The following is a 16,132-nucleotide window of genomic DNA, read 5'->3' as shown; positions in this document are numbered from 1 at the left end:
TATAATGACACTGGAGAACATTTGACATTGTTTTTTTTTTTATTAAGAAAAAGTATCCTGGACCAACAACAGAGCAGAGCACAACGACAGCTATAAAAAAAAAAAAAAAAACAACAACAACAAAGAAACCCCTAGACAATGTACTTAGTATACCTGATATCAGCGAGTATGTGAACTCCCCACTTCTATTCACCATTATCTCATCCTTTCCCAGTCGACATGAATTGGACATCTAGCGGCCAATCGGACGCGAATCTATGATTTATGATGGTGACAACTGAGTGTCATCAATTTGGAGGCAAATAAAAAATGTTGAATATAGCGAGATCTGTGGTTTGCGTAGAAATGAGCCTGGAAAAAAAATCCCACGGAACGTAAAATCAGAGTGGCATGCGGTTTCCTTCCACGCTAATTTTAACGGCGTGTCCCGTCTTGGTGAGGCGGCGGATGTCGGCGAAGCGGCGCATTTGTTTGTCCACGCGGGTCATCCCCTTCTTCATAGGACCCTGAACAGAAAGCGTGTGTGTGTTAGATTCACATAGTCATAACAGAAACTTAAAAAGTCAATAAAACTGGAAAAAATATAGATATACATCGATAAAAACTGGAGAAAAAATACAAATATATTGATAGATTAAAGAAAATAAAAACAATACAAAAATATGTGTGTGTCCATAATTGAATGATAATACTAGGGTGAAATTTGATCCCTTACCCGACTGGACTCCATCTCCACATTCCATTTGGGGCGGACCACGTAGTCTTTGTTGGAGGGCGTGGGGACGCGAGCCCTGGCGCAGAAACCCGGATCGCCGGGTCGTAGTGCTCTGTGACATCACAAAATGCACATTTAGACTGCTTGTTAAAGAGGAATTGTCCTAATTTTGAAGCAACGCCCCCAAAGCGGCCAAACGTACTTTTCCTCTCCGGTCAGCTGTTTCTCCAGGTCTCGACGGGGAGTCTGTCCTCCGGCGCTGTGGACACAAGGGAGGACAAGTCAGCGTGGACGTCATTGTGTTTAATTCAAAAAGTAAAAAGGTACAGTTTATTATTAAGTTGAAAAATAAAAATCTATTTTTCTTATGAAAAAAATAAATTCAACAATACAAGATACAGAATATTTGCCGTTTTTTTTTTTACCATATTTTCTCACATATACGCCCCTATATGTGAGTAAATACCAAAGTAATAACAAAGTAAGCTACCTGAGTCTTCTGCGTTGAGGCATCTGTTGGTCCAGGTCACGTTGCTGCCGCTCCTCCCTGGTCATTCCCTTGTAGTTGGACGTCAGGCCGAAGATGGGTCGCGACCATTCGTCTGAAAAGCGACAAACGGGAGCCAGATTAACTGGGTGTTGGATGGGTATTGGCGACGAGGGCCTTTCTTACTGATGAGCTTGAGGGCCAAGTCCTTGTTGGAACGCGACTCTTTGGGGTGCTTGTAAAGGAACATGACGGAGCGACCGATCCCGCTGTGTTTCAGCGTCTCCTGACTGACGCTGGGGAGCTGCAAACGGACAGACAAAATGCAACCTTGGAGTCATTTTTTTCCTGACTACAAATATATGAAGAGGCTTGATAAAAAAAAAGATTCTTTTTGTCGTCACTCACCTCCTGAAGGACCCTGAGGAGCTCCTCCCGGATTCGGAGGGCCGGCAGCGACTTGTCGGGAAGCGGGCTGATCCACTCTTTGATGGCCGACATGACGCCGCTGTCGATAAACGTGTCCTTCAGGTCCTGCCTGATTAGCAACAACAACAAAAATGGTTCGAGATCATTTCACTCAATGGATGTCTATAAATAAAACGAAAGCAGAAAAATTCTATTCTATATATGGCTAAATACAGGTAAAATGGAATTACTTTTTCAGGTGCATGACCACTTGGGGCAGCAGAGTGAGTTTTTTCAGAGCCGGTTTCTTGGCACTGTTCAGCGTTCGGTCCTCCTGGAAACAGAAGAAGAAGAATATTAATGATCTAAAAATGGTCTGCTATATTGCGGTATGAGATTATGGCGTCCGTACCTCGGCGGCCTCGTTCATCTTGGTGATCATGGCGCTGACCACGTCGTCGGCGTCGCTGATGAACGTCCCGCCGTCTCGGTGGCGTCTCCGTTTGCCGCTCATGGCCTTCTTGCGAGCCAGCATGATGTCAAAGTCGGACATGAAGCTGGCGCTGTAATACCAAAAAGAGGCTGGATATTGCTAGCAAAGTCATACATAGTACTTTAATATCCCATCAATCAAGATTTGACTCTTACTCATGGCCTCCTCGACGGACCCCCCCGTCCGAATCCGAGTCTTCCATTCGTGGCTGTTTTTCTTTGCTTTCCTTCTTTTCGCCTTCCAGGTCTTCTTGGTTGAAGCCCTGCTCACAAAAAAAAACATTTTTCCATCTCGGTTAGCTTTATACTACTAAACAAACTGACAATTTCATGACTATTTTTTTTTGTTGCCAGGGGTACCCACCGTAAATTCTTCCTCCTCCTCGTCTCCCGACTCTCCAAATATGTCTGCGATCATTTTCCTGAGAAAGACACAGACGGGTTCAGATGACAGTAGGCTTGTCACCATTCTAAAATGATCAACTCATGTTTCTCCACTGTTGGCCGCTAGAGGGCGTATCATTTGTCTATTACAATGAATAAGAGAAAATCGTACTCACTCTTCCTGATTATTGTCGTCTTCGCTGTCGCTCCCAAAGAGCGCCTTCTCGTCTTTGTTTTCTGCCGCGCCTTTGGAGCGCTGGTCTTCATCGTCGCTGCCGCTGTCCGAACCCAGCTCTCGTAGCTTGGCCGCCATGCTCTTATCGATGCCGCCCGTATCGCTTTCGCTGTCATCGTCGTCATCGGAAACGGCGCGATTCCGCTTTAACGCTGAGGACCAAATCAGTAAATCAAATGAGTGGAAAAAAAAATCAAAAATAATAAAAGTGTGTCAAACATGCATTTTATCTTTTGTTTTATGGCATGCCATATCTTAAGAATTCACCTTAACTTGTGGAGTTAGCCAAAGTTTGAATGAATGAAAAGGGTTAACACCGCCCGACAAAACCGTATATCCTCACCTGGTTTTTCCGTGTCTTCGTCTTCTTCGCTGTCCGACAGGATGGCCTTTTTCCTTTTGACTGTAAAACACCAACGCAACCATTAACAAATGCATTGATGTCATATTTCATCAAAAAGAAAAAGAGCTCATCGTGAGGAGGCCATTACCCGGCATCTCATCGTCGCTGTCGTCCGAAGCTTTTGGCGCCGCTTGCGTACCACCGTCAGAACCCTCAGCGTCACCCTTCCTCCCCTCACCACCACCGTCCTCTTCCTCCTCGCTGTCCGAACGCACGACGGCCTTCCACTTGCCCCCGCCCTCGTTCCCGGCTTCCTCCTCCCGCGGCCCGTCGGACTCGTCGCCCGAGTCCGGCGGGGCGACCCCCCGCCTCGCCGGCGTCTCGGCGTCAGAGTCACTGTCGACGGCCGATTTGGCTTTGCCGTCCCCGTTGTCAGAGTCACTGTCGGCGGCCGGCGCTTTGCCCGCTTCCGAGCCGCTTTCCCCGTCTCCGGCGGGGGGCGGAGACCCCCCCGCGTCCGAGGCGGCCCTTTTGACAGGCGACTCATCTTCGTCCTCCGATGCGCTAGCTCTACGTTTGCCCGCCGGTTCGGGGTCATCGTCGTCGCTGTCGGCGGGTCGTGGCCGCTCTGCCTCGGAGTCGCTTCCCGGGTCGTCGCGGGCGATGGGGGCTTCCGTCTCTGAGTCGCTGCCCCGACTGTAGGCGCCCCGTTGGGCGGGCTCCTCCGCTTCCGAGTCGCTGTCGGCGCCTCTACGGGCGTCGTTTTCAGAATCGACGTTGCTCCGCTCGTCCTGATGACACAAAAGCGTCAATCAAAAAATAATCAATGCCATTTTCGATACTACCAAAAGAAATTAGTGCTATTAGACGATGACATTTAGGCTTAAAGCCAATGATAATGTAACAATATCTTCCATTCTATGAATGAACCTGACCTCAGAATTGTGTTTATTGCTGCTCTGGTCCTCCATGTCTGAGGTCTGATGTTCATCCATTACTGGAGTTCCGCCTCCATCATCTACATATAACAAAGAACAAAATTAAAAACTTGACACCTGACCGTCAAACACAAATAAACCATCTGTAACGTTTTACAGGCTTTGACTCAGTGCTTTATAAGTCTAGTGGGACAACGACTGGCTAAAATAATTCTACCATGGAAAATATCAATGATGTACATATTTAAACCTTCTCCGTTGAAAGTGCAATGGTGACATCTAATAGTCAACATATGAACAAATCTGTCTCAGTCGTATTGTTTGATAAAACTGCATTTTGGTGACCCTGTGGAACAGTGTTGTTACTAGTTTATAATAAAACACAATTGTATAGAAAATGGTTGTGCATGTAGGCCTCGGTAATATTCGTATTAGTTTACCAATTTTAAGGAAGATTAGTCCAAAAAAATAATCTACAAAATAACATAGGGCATTTCCTGTTATTAACGGCTACACTTTATTAGACTTGTTTTAAACAGTAAGTCACCAAAGGTGTGTTAAAAGAAGAAAGATGAGGCACAAGACTATTTGATTCAGTATTATGGCGTTTTTGTGAAGCTAGTTATGTAGCAAAGATAAAAGTGTTTACCGGAGTGGCTCCCACTCCCAGACATGAACTCGTCCTCCTCTCCGTCCATTTCAAAGACGAAGACAGCTCGAAGTTCGAACAAATATGGCGCGCGACAACTCTTTCGCTATCCACGCCTTTATTTGAATCGAGGCGGTCAAACAAAACAAAACAAAACGCAAACGAACCAATATGGTCGGTTACAACCACCCTGGCCGCTTGTTGTCGGAAAAAGACGAGCCAAAATGGAGTGTGCCGGTCATATACGCATGCGCTAAGGTCATCGGCGCCTTGTAGTGACATCACAGTGTGGCGCTTAAAGTTGTGGCAAACATAAAGATGCTTACACCGTTTTAAATGTAAGTAGTATAGTAATAGAAAGTTTTATATAATTACAATGACGTGACGTTAGTTTTCACCTAATTCCACACACGCTATTAACGAGAAGCCTAGTGACGTTTGATGACGAATGAGTAATTGTAGAGTTTTATTTCTATAACAGTTAAAAATTCACTACAGACAATGTAAGATCAAACATGCTTGAGAGCATACAAAAGCGTAGTAACGGAATAAATTAAAGTCGTATCTCAAGCAACCATACGCGGTAAAAATGATGCAGTTTTCTACCCCCAAAAAGCATAGAAGAAGAATCAGACCCCTGACGTCCCTTTCCCGCGACTCGGCTACAAGCGTGTGTGCGCCGAGGAGCAAACCTTTAGCTGCCGTGTGGACGTTTTCACCGAACCCGCGAGATGGGCGACATCAGCCGGCCGTGCACCGTGTGGCTCGGCTCAGAGACGGGTATCCTGAAGGGCGTCAGCCTGTCACGCAAAAAAGCGCATAACTTCTGTCACAGTTCGCAGATGAATCGCCAGCACGAGGTCCGCACCTTGTGTTGGGGCGATCCGGCCGAGAGCGAGGTCCTGGTCGCTGCGCAGGACGGAACCGTTAAGACGTTCAGCCTCGAGAAGGGAATCTTCACGGACGTGCGACAATGTGCCGACCCCGACGACGGCTCCGTCGTTGGCTTGGCCACCCTGGATGACGGCGCCGGGCTGGTGACGTGCGCGGGGGAAGGCATGCTCAAAGTCTGGAAGGACGAGAGCGGCGAGCCGGCGGCGAAGATCCGTGTGGGAAATAACATAGCCCGGATGAGGCAGAATCCAGAGCACCGGAACAAGGTGGCGACCGGCGGTAAGGAAAATTGTCTCAAAGTGTGGGACTTGGAGAAGCCTGACGTACCCGTGTTCGCTGCGAAGAATCTGCCGGACGACTGGCTCAGTCTCCGACAGCCCACCTGGGTCATGGACATGGCTTTCATACCGGGCTCCGATAAGGTGGTCACCTGCACGGGATACCATCAGGTAAAAGCAGTAAAGAGTCAGACAACATGGGATAAATTGAAGTATTGCACTTTACTTGTTACTAGTTCATCGTGTAAAGATTTAATATGTCATGCATTTTGGTAGTAACTAGTTAGTAATACCTTGTGATTTGTTTTCTCGGCAGGTCCACGTGTACGACCCCTCCACGTCCAATCGCCGGCCCGTAATGGAAGCCATCTACGGCGAGTACCCGCTCACCACCTTGTCGCTACCCGCCACGGGGGGGTCGGTAGTGGTGGGAAACACGCACGGGCAGATTGCCGTCCTGGACTTGCGTAAAGGTCTGGTGCGGGGTTGCTTCAAGGGCATGTCGGGAGGTGTCCGGAGTCTGCAGTGCCACGCCTCGCAACCCCTGGTGGCGTCCTGCGGCCTGGATCGTTTCCTGCGTATCCACAACCTGGGGGACCGGCAATTGAAGCATAAGGTTTACCTGAAATCCCGCCTCACCTGCCTGCTACTCGCCAGCCGACCCCTGGATGACCCCGAGGACGCCTCCGGGGACGATTGTGTGGAGGTGAAGGAGGAGGACGACGACGTGGATGAGGTGTGGGATGCCATGGAACGGGTGGGAGAGCGGGGGGAGAATCCTAAGAGAAAGGTGCCAGCGGAAGAAGGGGAGAACCCTGGGAAGAAAACATCCGAAGAGCCAGAGAATTCCGAAAGTGGAACATTAGAGGAAGGCGAGAAAAGCGTTGATGAAACGGGGGAAGATCAAGACGACAAAACACCAGAAGTGGAGGAGGAGGAGCCACCGAAAAAACAGAAAAGAAAGAAAGCTGAACCGTGAGACGTTCATGAGCCAATAATTGTGTGGGACTTTTGCATTCTTTTTCACCAAGTAAACTGATGTTAGCCAGAATAATACTATATGATGAAAAACAATGTATTCTATAAATATAGTAAATTTTCTCCTCTTCATTTTTTAGTAAATGCTCAATTTATGACAAAATGACAGTGGAGTTGACTCTTTTTTATTACATAGTAGCATAACATTAGTAACAGTCGAACATGAAATGTATATATTCTATTTGAAATGACATTTTAGCAGCAACTGAGTTATAATTCACATAAGCTGTGTGAGAAGTTCACTTAAACTATTTTCTAAAAACATTTAAAATGCCAAAAAGGCAACACGGGTGCTTAGTAAACATTTTTTGAGGCTTTAAAGTGACATTTGGAAATGTTAAAAAGAAGTAAAAGTTCCCTTTCTGACCTGAAAATGATGCTTTTTCCCTCACAAGTTTTCACTTTAGTGTAATATAACTTAATGTGACGGCTAAACAATTACAATATTCACGCAGAAGCGGCTAATATGCGAGAAAATACGGAAGTTGACATGAATGTGGACCACCAACCAAACTTTTACGACTAGAAGTAAACATAATGGGGTATGTTTGAGTGCTTAGTTTTTCCATTTTGATTTTTGTGATGCGACGATTACACCAGACTGCAAATCTACTCACATCTTGCCTTTGTCGTTTACGGCGCCGAACTTTAGCGAGTACGCTAACCGTCATCATCTCTGCGGAAAGTTCGTCTGGCCAGCTTGTCTGGGTCGTGCGATGCCATGTCGCTGAAATCTCGAAAAATGTCCTGAAAAGTTTGGTCGTCTCCTAAAAGGACCCAACAGAAGTCCACATTAAGCCTTATTTTTTATTTTTCCAATTTCTATCGCACTGACTCACCTGCCGCTCCGAAAACGCCGTCAGAATCTCGCATCTCCTCGTTCATTCTGGCCATGCGCAACCTGGAGACACCAACGAAGAAGAAAATGTAGTCGGTCCACCTTTGAGGCGTGTCGCATGTTTTTTGTCAACTCACAACGTGACGATGTCGGCGTGTGCCGTCTCCACGGCAATAGCCAACGGGTCGCGGCCGCTCTCGTCTGCCGCGTACTGATTGGCTCCCCGCTTCAGCAGAAGACACACTTGCCTTTAAATACAAATATTTAGTGAGGATAAAAAAAGTTAAGAAAATGAGAGGAGATAAAGTATATTCAAATAAATTCTGGATTGGACTCAAATGCATTTTTCCCTAAAAAGCTAGCTTCCGCTGCTAAGAAACTGCTAACGTTAGCATAGCATCGGGGACAGATTTTGCGAAATATTGCGAGTAAATGTGTGTAGTAACCCAGTATGTCCTGCGGTGGCTGCTGCATGTAGAGCTCCTTGTCCTCTTCCGTCTCTGTGGTTGATGTTGGCTCCATTCAGCAACAGGAACTCGCATGCCAACAGCGACCCCTACAGAAAAAAATGGCGTCTACTCCTACTTGCCGATTGGTGGACTCAACCAGCCAATTCCCATCTACTGGATAATCCATTCTCACCCCTTGGGCAGCCCCGATGAGAGGGGTACGTCCTTCCTCCAGGGCGACGCTACCGTTCACCGGCGCCCCCTGGGCCAGCGCCGCCGCCATGGCGACCAGATCTCCAGCCACTGCGGCTCTGTAGAGACCCGATAGCTGCGAGGCCTCGACGCCGTCTTGATGCGATGGAACGAATAAGGGACGAGAAATTGGATTTTGAAGACTGGATGACTTTGTCGGCCATTTTGTTCAGGAACTTACTTGTTCCATGGTTGTCCGCATTTAGCCTCACAAATGTCTTGTCCACATACTTGTCTCGTATCCAAGCCTCCTTCTCGGTGCTGAAGATACAGACGTCAATCATCAAGGATGGATTAGCGGTCGATTGGGAGGTGGGAGGGGCTTACCGCGAGCTCTCGTTGGTGGGTTTGACCCGTTGCGAGCATTCCGCCTCGTAGATGTCGTTGATGGCGTCATTTCCCAGGACACAAAGCAGCTAGGAAAAAGTGGAAGGTTCTTGTTATCACAATAGAAGATGAGATTTATAAACTCCTGCAGGTTGGGCGGATTTTGTTGATTTTGGGCAAATCTATGTCAGTTGCGGCTTTTTTGTCATGCCAAGTTTCACCTTGAGCTGCTCCGATTCCCACGAATCCAGCGTTAACGAGCGCACCTTGGACACGTGCACGCCCAAACTCCTAGAAGGAAAAAATATGTATAAAAAAGGCAATTAAAAAAAAACAGCGAGTGGCGTACCGGTGTATCCCCGAACACTGTATGCACACGGTGACCCCCAAGTTGACGGCGGCCCATCGTGGCTCCTCCTCGCCGCAGTCGCAGCACCGTCGGTTGCCGGGGCCTCGCATGGCCGCAGCCAAAACTGCCTTTCCCTGATTGGCTGCAACGTCGTCGTCGCCGGACTTGGACGGGAGGGACTCCTTGGGCTATGAGAACATGCAAATATTAATATACTAAATTGTAAATGAATATATCGCCATGAGGGAGCATGCCTGCGTGGGCGCGGCTTGGCCGCGCTCGCGATACGCCGTGTCGATGCTGCCTTGCAACGCGCCCAACCACGCCAAGCGCACGTTCTCAGAGTCGGCTTGGAGGACGCAACACCTGATGAAACAGACACAAAATGGAGGGAAAAGAATGCCAGGTGAAAAATTGATATTTAAATCCATGCTAAAATCCAAATGTTTCTCATCAAAGATGTCTTTTATTATGCATTAATCATGGTTATGGTATAAGCCACGCCCTCAACAATTTTCCCCGACAAATTCATTGTTTGAGTGACAAATGAAGCTTATATGTGAGAAAATATGCTAATAGAAAAAGAAAGACATTACGTGTTATTCTTCTGTGGCATTTTTTGTTGTTGTCTTACTTGTGCACAGACATCAGCTGGAAGCAGAATCGACGCTCCACGTCCTCCAAAGACTTGACGGCACACAGTCGGAGGTCCTCGAACAGAAGAGTGGACGCCTCCTGAAGAAGCCAGAAGAGAATTTGTCCCTACGTCTTGTGATTTGAACGACCGGGAAATAAAAGAAAATATACCTTGTGGGTCTTCCTATAGACCAGTTGGTTGTCTCGGATGACGAACCAGCACCTGAACACATAAAAGCAAAATGATCCGGTTGCTATTTTAAACCCGTTTGCATTTTCCGACGTTCTTGGAGCCACCTCTTCCAGGTTTTCGACTTCTTTCGAGAACGTTTGAAGAGGTAGCCTTGGATGACGTCATTGTTCCCGTGACACGACTGGACCGGCGTCTCTCCCGAGGCATCCTACGCGTAAATAAGCAGAATAATGTTTCATTCATTGCTTGCCATTGACTGTGATAGACGTCCAATCCATCCATGTGTTTTGGCTTTGTCACCTTGTTTAATTTGTGCACACATAAGGCCTACCCTTGATTCAGACATCATTTTTTTTAGTTACAAACATGGCTAATATGCGAGAAAATACGGCAATTAGCATTATGTAAGTAGGAGCTAAATACATAAGTGATGTCACTGACTTACTCTCTGTTGGACCAGCAGGTGAGCATTCTCCAGATTTTTCCGTGTACTTGCACATTCGGCCGACTGCTGGCAGAGCTGTGTGCAAAAATCAACAGAATCCTCTTTAGTAAAAACGTCGGAAGCGGCAACGGCTAAGTGTTGAACGCATTCGCCAACCTGCGCTGCCATGACCTTCATGGCGGGATCGAGATCCCGGAGTAGATCGAATCCTTGATGGAAGAATGTCAGCTGAGCGTTGACCAATGAGAACACCTAAAAAACAACAACAACAATCTCAGTCAGGCTATCATGCTAAGCTAAGAGACGGTGTTGAATTTCTGCTCTTACAGAGTTCAAAATGTCCGTCTTCTGTTGCGTTTTGAACGTATTGAGCTGACCCAAACAAAAAAAAATGGAAATAACTGGTCAATTTTTAGGGTTTTTGCTCCATCTGAATGCATGGCTGTGTTTACCTGCAGACAATAATCCAGGGCAAAGTGCTGGTAACATTTCCGGGTGGCCGTGAGCAAGTGACTAGCTCTCTCGGCGTCGGCCATCTTGTGCCGAGACACCTGAGCGCTCTTAGCGGCCGCCGTGTCCAGGTCGTCACCGATTCGTATAAATTCTGCACGCGTCTCTGACAGCTGAGGAAGAAACCTGAAAAAGCAGGACGATGACAGCCGTCAATTCGGTGGTTTGGCCAATCAAACGAAGGATGACATTTCAGTTTAGAGTTTAAAACTTAGCCTGTGTGTGCACTTACTGCTTGCACAGGTTACTGAGCTGATGACTGATGGCTCGCTGGCTCTGGTCCAACAGCATCTAAGAACATAGAAATAGGAGAGGGTTGCTTGTCACATCGGTTGGCTATTACACTTGCTACAACTCCACAACAAAGTGTCGATGTTACGTAATAGTAGTTGTTAAAATGTGGCGTTCTGATGAAATGCATTTAATTTAATGGTAATGTGATGTTATTAGCTAATCTTATTGACCCTTTATAGCAAGAAAAGAAGTTGCTGTATTTATTTGTATTGAAAAGTTGAAAAATAAAAAGGATTTCAAATGTGTTTGCTTTTAATAAATGCATAACCACGAGATTATGTTGTTGGGTAAGGGTACGAGAGAAAAATTGTGACAACCAACCCCGTTTCCCCCACATTACTTCTTTGTGTATGACTCACAGTGTGAAACGTGAGCAGCTCCTGTAGGCCTTGCTCGAACTGGGTGAGGCAATTCTAAGAGGACACGAAAAGACAGTCAGTAAACAAGCATTCTTAGCCAAGTAGGCTGTCGTATTTTGTCCATTAAATCCATTTAAATCATAAAATACACTCAAAAATGGTGCTCGTATCAGGTCCTCACCGCCATGATGCCGTCATCCTTGTGTCGTGCAAAAAGTTCGAAGAGGCCAGTGAGGAACAGTTGATTGGCTGCGTTGTACGTTTGTCCTGCCTCCACCATTTTCCCACACAACCTTATCACCTGGTTGGGTGCAAAACAAACACTGGTTAGTGAGATGGAATTTGTTGTTGGGCACATTGTAGCAAGGGTTTTCCACTCAGGGGTTAGACGTCCAATCTGTTGTGACTCGGAGGACTGGCAGTCATTCCCCAAAGGCTATAAGGACCAATACACTTTACAAACAATACAGCTTGAATTGAAGAAACCACCACGAACTTTTATTTGTTCTATTTTTGTAGTTCTATTTGGGTATTGTGTGAACTGTCCACCATACAGTATAATGTACATGTACATTTGGCGTTGTATTGTTGAGAATAAAGTTATCTACTTACATTTTGTCGCAGTGCAAGGTCAATTTTGGAAGTTTTTACATGTACATAAAGTTTATTTCATAATAGAAGACCAAATAACGTCGCTTGAAGCTTTTTTTTTGACGGCAAAGGATGTTTTGCGAATTTCTACGTCATACTATGCTCAATGTGGATTGGTCGGCCTCTGATAGCGCGCCAATCCGAGAAAGAGGCGGGAACAGCGGACTTGACCAGGAAGTAACTAGCGGACTACAGAGTAGTTTATGAAGACAGGTCCATTTTCCTAGTGTTGTCTAAAATACATTTCATATCCTCAGAGAGACAATGAACATTACGAAATGCTTTTATTCACGGGAGCCTTCTTTTTTTGCCTTCTCCTTCACTAAAACCTCTTACTATATCTAAATAGGGATTGGCTGGTGGGGAGAGGAGAAAGCCACCGTCCAATTAGCAGCTGTTTATCTTTTTAGAAGGTTCCTCCCACAAATAAGGTTTTTAATGGCATATTTTCCAAATTGTGTATATATGTATTTAATTATAGCAATATTAAACAGCTATTCTGGAGTGCCAAATTCGACTTAAAGTGCTTCATTTAGACATTATAATACTTTGGTGCCAACTCCAAATAATTGCTATGTAAAACACAATTGTCGACAATTAGCGCCGTACCTTGTCCAGCTGTGTTTGTAGCAGGGAAACATCGTCCTCAAACTGCTCCAAGTTTAGCCTAAAAACAAAAAAAACATACAATAAATTTGCGATATACGCGCATGCGCGTGCTAATGCCAACTAATTGAGCGAGTCGCTTACTTGAATTCCGGAGTATCTTCGACGCACTCCGAGAAATTAAGTAATAAATTCATATTGAGTGAGGGCACCTTGAAACCGTCGGAAGAGTATAATTGCCCAAAACAGCAAGGCGGTTAGCCGACCTGCTAACACTCACGGAAACTGCTTATTGGAAGCAAAACGACCTCTAATATATACGACTACAGTTAAAAGACACAAAATTTACTTAGCTGTAAACTTGTCGTGTCGCATGAGCTTGTAAAAGCCGAGTTTGTTTTGGGGCTTCCACAGCTGTCAGCATCCCACACAGGCAAAGTGATGCTAACATTGGCGCCTCCAGCCTACATCCGGGTTCTGTTTGGTTTGGGGAGACACCAAGTGGTGGAATCAGGTACTGCGATTATTACGACAAAATATTGGGAATATTATTCACTTTAATGTACATAGTTATCATGGAAGTCTTCCATGATTATGACTACTAAATCTTTTTTGTGTACATCAGTAATAAACAGCAACATACTTTGACAGTGGAAGTCATGTATTTTATTGAAAAAAAAAAGTCAACAGTACAACAGTTCAGAAATCAATAGAAATTAAGATAACCGTGACATTATCAGCACAGCCCCGCCGGACTGCCTCGCTGGCCAACTGCTGACAGGCCGCCTCAAACTGTTCCTCTTTGCTTCTAAATGTACTGTCCTATAACAACAACACACAGTTCAGCCTATTTCTCCCACATTTTTTATTGCAATAAAGCCAAACAAAAATGGCTTCCTTTCATTACCTGCAGGACATCAAGGACAAATCTGACAGCCTCAGCTGCCGAGAAGACTTTAAACAAGCCGTCACAGGCCAAGATGATGAACCTACGAAGGTCAAAGGACACAATTATATTTTTCTGCTAGTTTGACTGTATGTGTGTGTATGTGTGTGTCACATGACCTCACCTGTCATTAACTGTCAGCTGACACCTTCTCACGTCTGGCGTGGAAATGACACCACAGCGCTTATATTGACCATCACCGATGGATCGTGACACTTCCAGGACGCCCATTACTCGCCCTTCCCTGCGATAAAGAAAAAAAAAAAACACATCAGACAAAAATAGAAAAGAGATGTAATAATTCCACACACCTGACTGTTCCTCCCGCCCTTTGGATCCTCATCCTTTCCTCATAGATGGTGGGATTGTGGTCTCGACTGAGCGCTAACGTAGCCGGCCGTCGGCTTTGTCCCTCCGGGGCGTCTCCATCCTCCTCCATGCGGCACAATACGGCCTACCAAGATAAAACTTTAGTCATTATTTCAGTATTTTTGACATATAGGGGATAACAGGGTAAGCTGTCATATGGAATTGGTCGTCATGTTTGACTTTTTTAGGATTTTACTATTCCTTCTATACAATAAGTGACCCGTAAAAGCCCAAGAGTGAGCAGAAAGTGACCCATAATTAAAGTCAAGTATATAATAGCGACCAAAAACGTGACAACAAACCCTGTTCTCCCTCACAGTGCAGTAGATACCTTGCTGTCCCCCAAGTTGGTCACATAAACTGTGCTATCCAGCACTAGCATGCATGTCGCCGTGGAGCCGTCCTTCCATGTGGGCTTTCTGTTCCACAAAGATAATTTTATGAAGCAAATAAAACAATATAACAAAGTACCAAACTTACTGGCTGGATGCTCTTTTAAGAAAATCCTCATCTGTCTGGCGAAATGTGTCCAAAAGGCATTTTTTGATTAGCTTGTCCAGGTTTTCATTTTCACCTAAAAAACACATTTAATATTGAAAAGGTTATATTGAAAAATAAATCCATTTTTTTAATCTTTACCTTGAGGAAAGTTCTTTGCCAAAATGAGGTGAAAATGCTCGGCCGCAAAGCGAGAGGCTCGATCGCCGCCGTGGCCGTCAAAAACAGCAAAATAGGACACCCTTGATCTTCAGAAACATCAAATATTCACAAATATTAGGCAGATTATAGAAATACAAACACCTCTGTGAGTAGATTTACGTTATACATTTGTGCAGGTAGTGTTGCCAAGCAGTTACTCATGTCAGGAAGTAGAACATGAGCATCCTGCATTTCTTCACGCTCGCCACGTCTTGCCGCCACGTAGCCACGCAGCTCCGGGAGGCCTAACATGAACACACAAATAGAGAAAAACAAAGAGTAAGACGAGTTGCATCATGGACGCCAAGCATCATTAGACATGATGGCAGAGGCCTAAACCTTCTCTACAAACTTTCTTGGTCTCTTCTTCTTTGGCGGACACAGCACATTCTTCCTCATTCCGTTTCCGCTTGACGCTCTTCTCATTGTCGTCCACATTTTTGGCGGATGGCGACGAGACAACAGCTGAGGCAGGACCTGACAACATATTTCCATACAAATAAAGTGGTAATATTAATAAAAAAAAAACTACATGAGGGTAAACATGAAAAAGACGATCTCTATATTACAATTGGTCACGTTGTTACGTATTACAATATCAATTGTCAACTCTACTTAGCAAGATTATGGCAGAACATGGACTACTTATTTCGTATTTATTTCTTATTTATGTATCTGTTTGTTGTTGTTGTTATTTGTGCACTGCGTGGTGAAAACTTTAAATCTCATTATACTTTTGTAATGACAATAAAGGCATTCAATTCAATTGAAGTATCTCATAAATAACATTTTAATTAATAACGACCACAGGATGTATTGACCTTAGTGTCGTTTGGAATTACCCGTGAAACCGGGGTCACTCACCGGTCTGAATTGGCTCCGGTAGGTCGTCAAATAGATCCATTCTTGTCCGGAGCTAGCCCCCTATCGTAGTCCAGTTTAGCTGCCTATCAACGCGAATCTGCTAATTTCGCCTCCGTAATAACAAAAACAACTTAGATGAAGGGGGATCATAAAATAATAATAAAAAACACTGCCTAGATAGAGTTTATGGGCGGAAGTGTTGGTCCTTTTAATGGTTAAACTTGTAAGGCTACAATTCGAAGTATGCTACGTTGCTTTTGTAGCAGCATCTTCTTCGCCCTAATTCTACCCCAATGACATTCTAGCGCCTCTCACCGTATGAGGTGTGAACTGCATGTGATTTGTGACTTAGATAGTAAGGTATGTTTAAGGTGTAATTAGATAAAATAATAATTGTAAATATTACATAACATGAAAGTGCGTGTAATGCACAAACTTTATTGCAAAATTAAGGGCTTTTTTAAATTGGTTCCTCGCAACGGAT

At 45.1% G+C, this 16,132-nt stretch overlaps 4 protein-coding genes across 5 annotated transcripts; 1 reads left to right on the top strand and 3 right to left on the bottom strand.

The window, feature by feature from the left end:
• Positions 1–36: 36 nt before the first annotated feature.
• On the bottom strand, positions 37–4,907 carry iws1 (interacts with SUPT6H, CTD assembly factor 1). Its single transcript, XM_077723411.1, has 15 exons — positions 4,652–4,907; positions 4,000–4,082; positions 3,213–3,855; positions 3,065–3,124; positions 2,663–2,873; positions 2,467–2,524; positions 2,259–2,365; positions 2,023–2,173; positions 1,862–1,944; positions 1,611–1,740; positions 1,389–1,506; positions 1,206–1,317; positions 918–974; positions 716–827; positions 37–506 (listed from the first exon to the last, which is right to left on the bottom strand). Exons 1-15 carry the CDS (start codon positions 4,698–4,700, stop codon positions 381–383), a joined length of 2,100 nt encoding a protein of 699 aa, XP_077579537.1. The 5' UTR covers positions 4,701–4,907; the 3' UTR covers positions 37–380.
• A 240-nt stretch (positions 4,908–5,147) lies between these two features.
• Positions 5,148–6,964, top strand: wdr74 (WD repeat domain 74). Its single transcript, XM_077722857.1, has 2 exons — positions 5,148–5,994; positions 6,140–6,964. Exons 1-2 carry the CDS (start codon positions 5,383–5,385, stop codon positions 6,800–6,802), a joined length of 1,275 nt encoding a protein of 424 aa, XP_077578983.1. The 5' UTR covers positions 5,148–5,382; the 3' UTR covers positions 6,803–6,964.
• Positions 6,965–6,969: 5 nt separating this feature from the next.
• Positions 6,970–13,269, bottom strand: LOC144200613 (arf-GAP with coiled-coil, ANK repeat and PH domain-containing protein 2). The gene is given in 21 exon segments (XM_077722858.1): positions 6,970–7,628; positions 7,701–7,762; positions 7,837–7,947; positions 8,146–8,255; positions 8,342–8,496; positions 8,582–8,661; positions 8,728–8,816; positions 8,949–9,018; positions 9,077–9,442; positions 9,711–9,811; positions 9,884–9,935; positions 10,010–10,113; positions 10,351–10,425; positions 10,507–10,602; positions 10,678–10,722; positions 10,803–10,986; positions 11,093–11,151; positions 11,514–11,567; positions 11,695–11,814; positions 12,774–12,831; positions 12,915–13,269. Coding segments are annotated over 21 exon segments (2,151 nt in total). The 5' UTR covers positions 12,968–13,269; the 3' UTR covers positions 6,970–7,521.
• A 144-nt stretch (positions 13,270–13,413) lies between these two features.
• Positions 13,414–16,082, bottom strand: ilkap (integrin-linked kinase-associated serine/threonine phosphatase). Of its 2 annotated transcripts, none has more exons than XM_077722456.1 (10): positions 15,649–16,082; positions 15,137–15,261; positions 14,912–15,029; positions 14,725–14,831; positions 14,566–14,659; positions 14,417–14,504; positions 14,028–14,170; positions 13,841–13,960; positions 13,678–13,759; positions 13,414–13,592 (listed from the first exon to the last, which is right to left on the bottom strand). In XM_077722456.1, exons 2-10 carry the CDS (start codon positions 15,171–15,173, stop codon positions 13,470–13,472), a joined length of 912 nt encoding a protein of 303 aa, XP_077578582.1. In that variant the 5' UTR covers positions 15,174–15,261; positions 15,649–16,082; the 3' UTR covers positions 13,414–13,469. The 2 variants fall into 2 exon arrangements, with proteins under 2 accessions (XP_077578582.1, XP_077578581.1); XM_077722455.1 differs by having other exon boundaries at positions 15,124–15,261; positions 15,649–16,077.
• Positions 16,083–16,132: the final 50 nt, after the last annotated feature.

Source organism: Stigmatopora nigra, chromosome 8 (assembly GCF_051989575.1).
Source record: "Stigmatopora nigra isolate UIUO_SnigA chromosome 8, RoL_Snig_1.1, whole genome shotgun sequence".
In the NCBI taxonomy this organism is placed as follows: Eukaryota; Metazoa; Chordata; class Actinopteri; order Syngnathiformes; family Syngnathidae; genus Stigmatopora; species Stigmatopora nigra.
Note: the sequence above shows the minus strand (reverse complement) of the source record. Positions and strands in the feature narration are given on the sequence as shown.

Coding starts and splice junctions, on each gene's coding strand:
- wdr74 (XM_077722857.1), top strand. CDS start 5,383: ATGGGCGACATCAGCCGGCCGTGCACCGTGTGGCTCGGCTCAGAGACG. Junction 5,995..6,139: donor CCTGCACGGGATACCATCAG/GTAAAAGCAGTA, acceptor TTTTCTCGGCAG/GTCCACGTGTACGACCCCTC.
- ilkap (XM_077722455.1), bottom strand. CDS start 15,688: ATGGATCTATTTGACGACCTACCGGAGCCAATTCAGACCG. Junction 14,832..14,911: donor GCAACACTACCTGCACAAAT/GTATAACGTAAA, acceptor ATGTTTCTGAAG/ATCAAGGGTGTCCTATTTTG. Junction 13,961..14,027: donor AGGGCGGGAGGAACAGTCAG/GTGTGTGGAATT, acceptor TCTTTATCGCAG/GGAAGGGCGAGTAATGGGCG.
- iws1 (XM_077723411.1), bottom strand. CDS start 4,700: ATGGACGGAGAGGAGGACGAGTTCATGTCTGGGAGTGGGAGCCACTCC. Junction 2,874..3,064: donor CGAAGACACGGAAAAACCAG/GTGAGGATATAC, acceptor TTTGGTCCTCAG/CGTTAAAGCGGAATCGCGCC. Junction 2,525..2,662: donor GACGACAATAATCAGGAAGA/GTGAGTACGATT, acceptor TGTCTTTCTCAG/GAAAATGATCGCAGACATAT.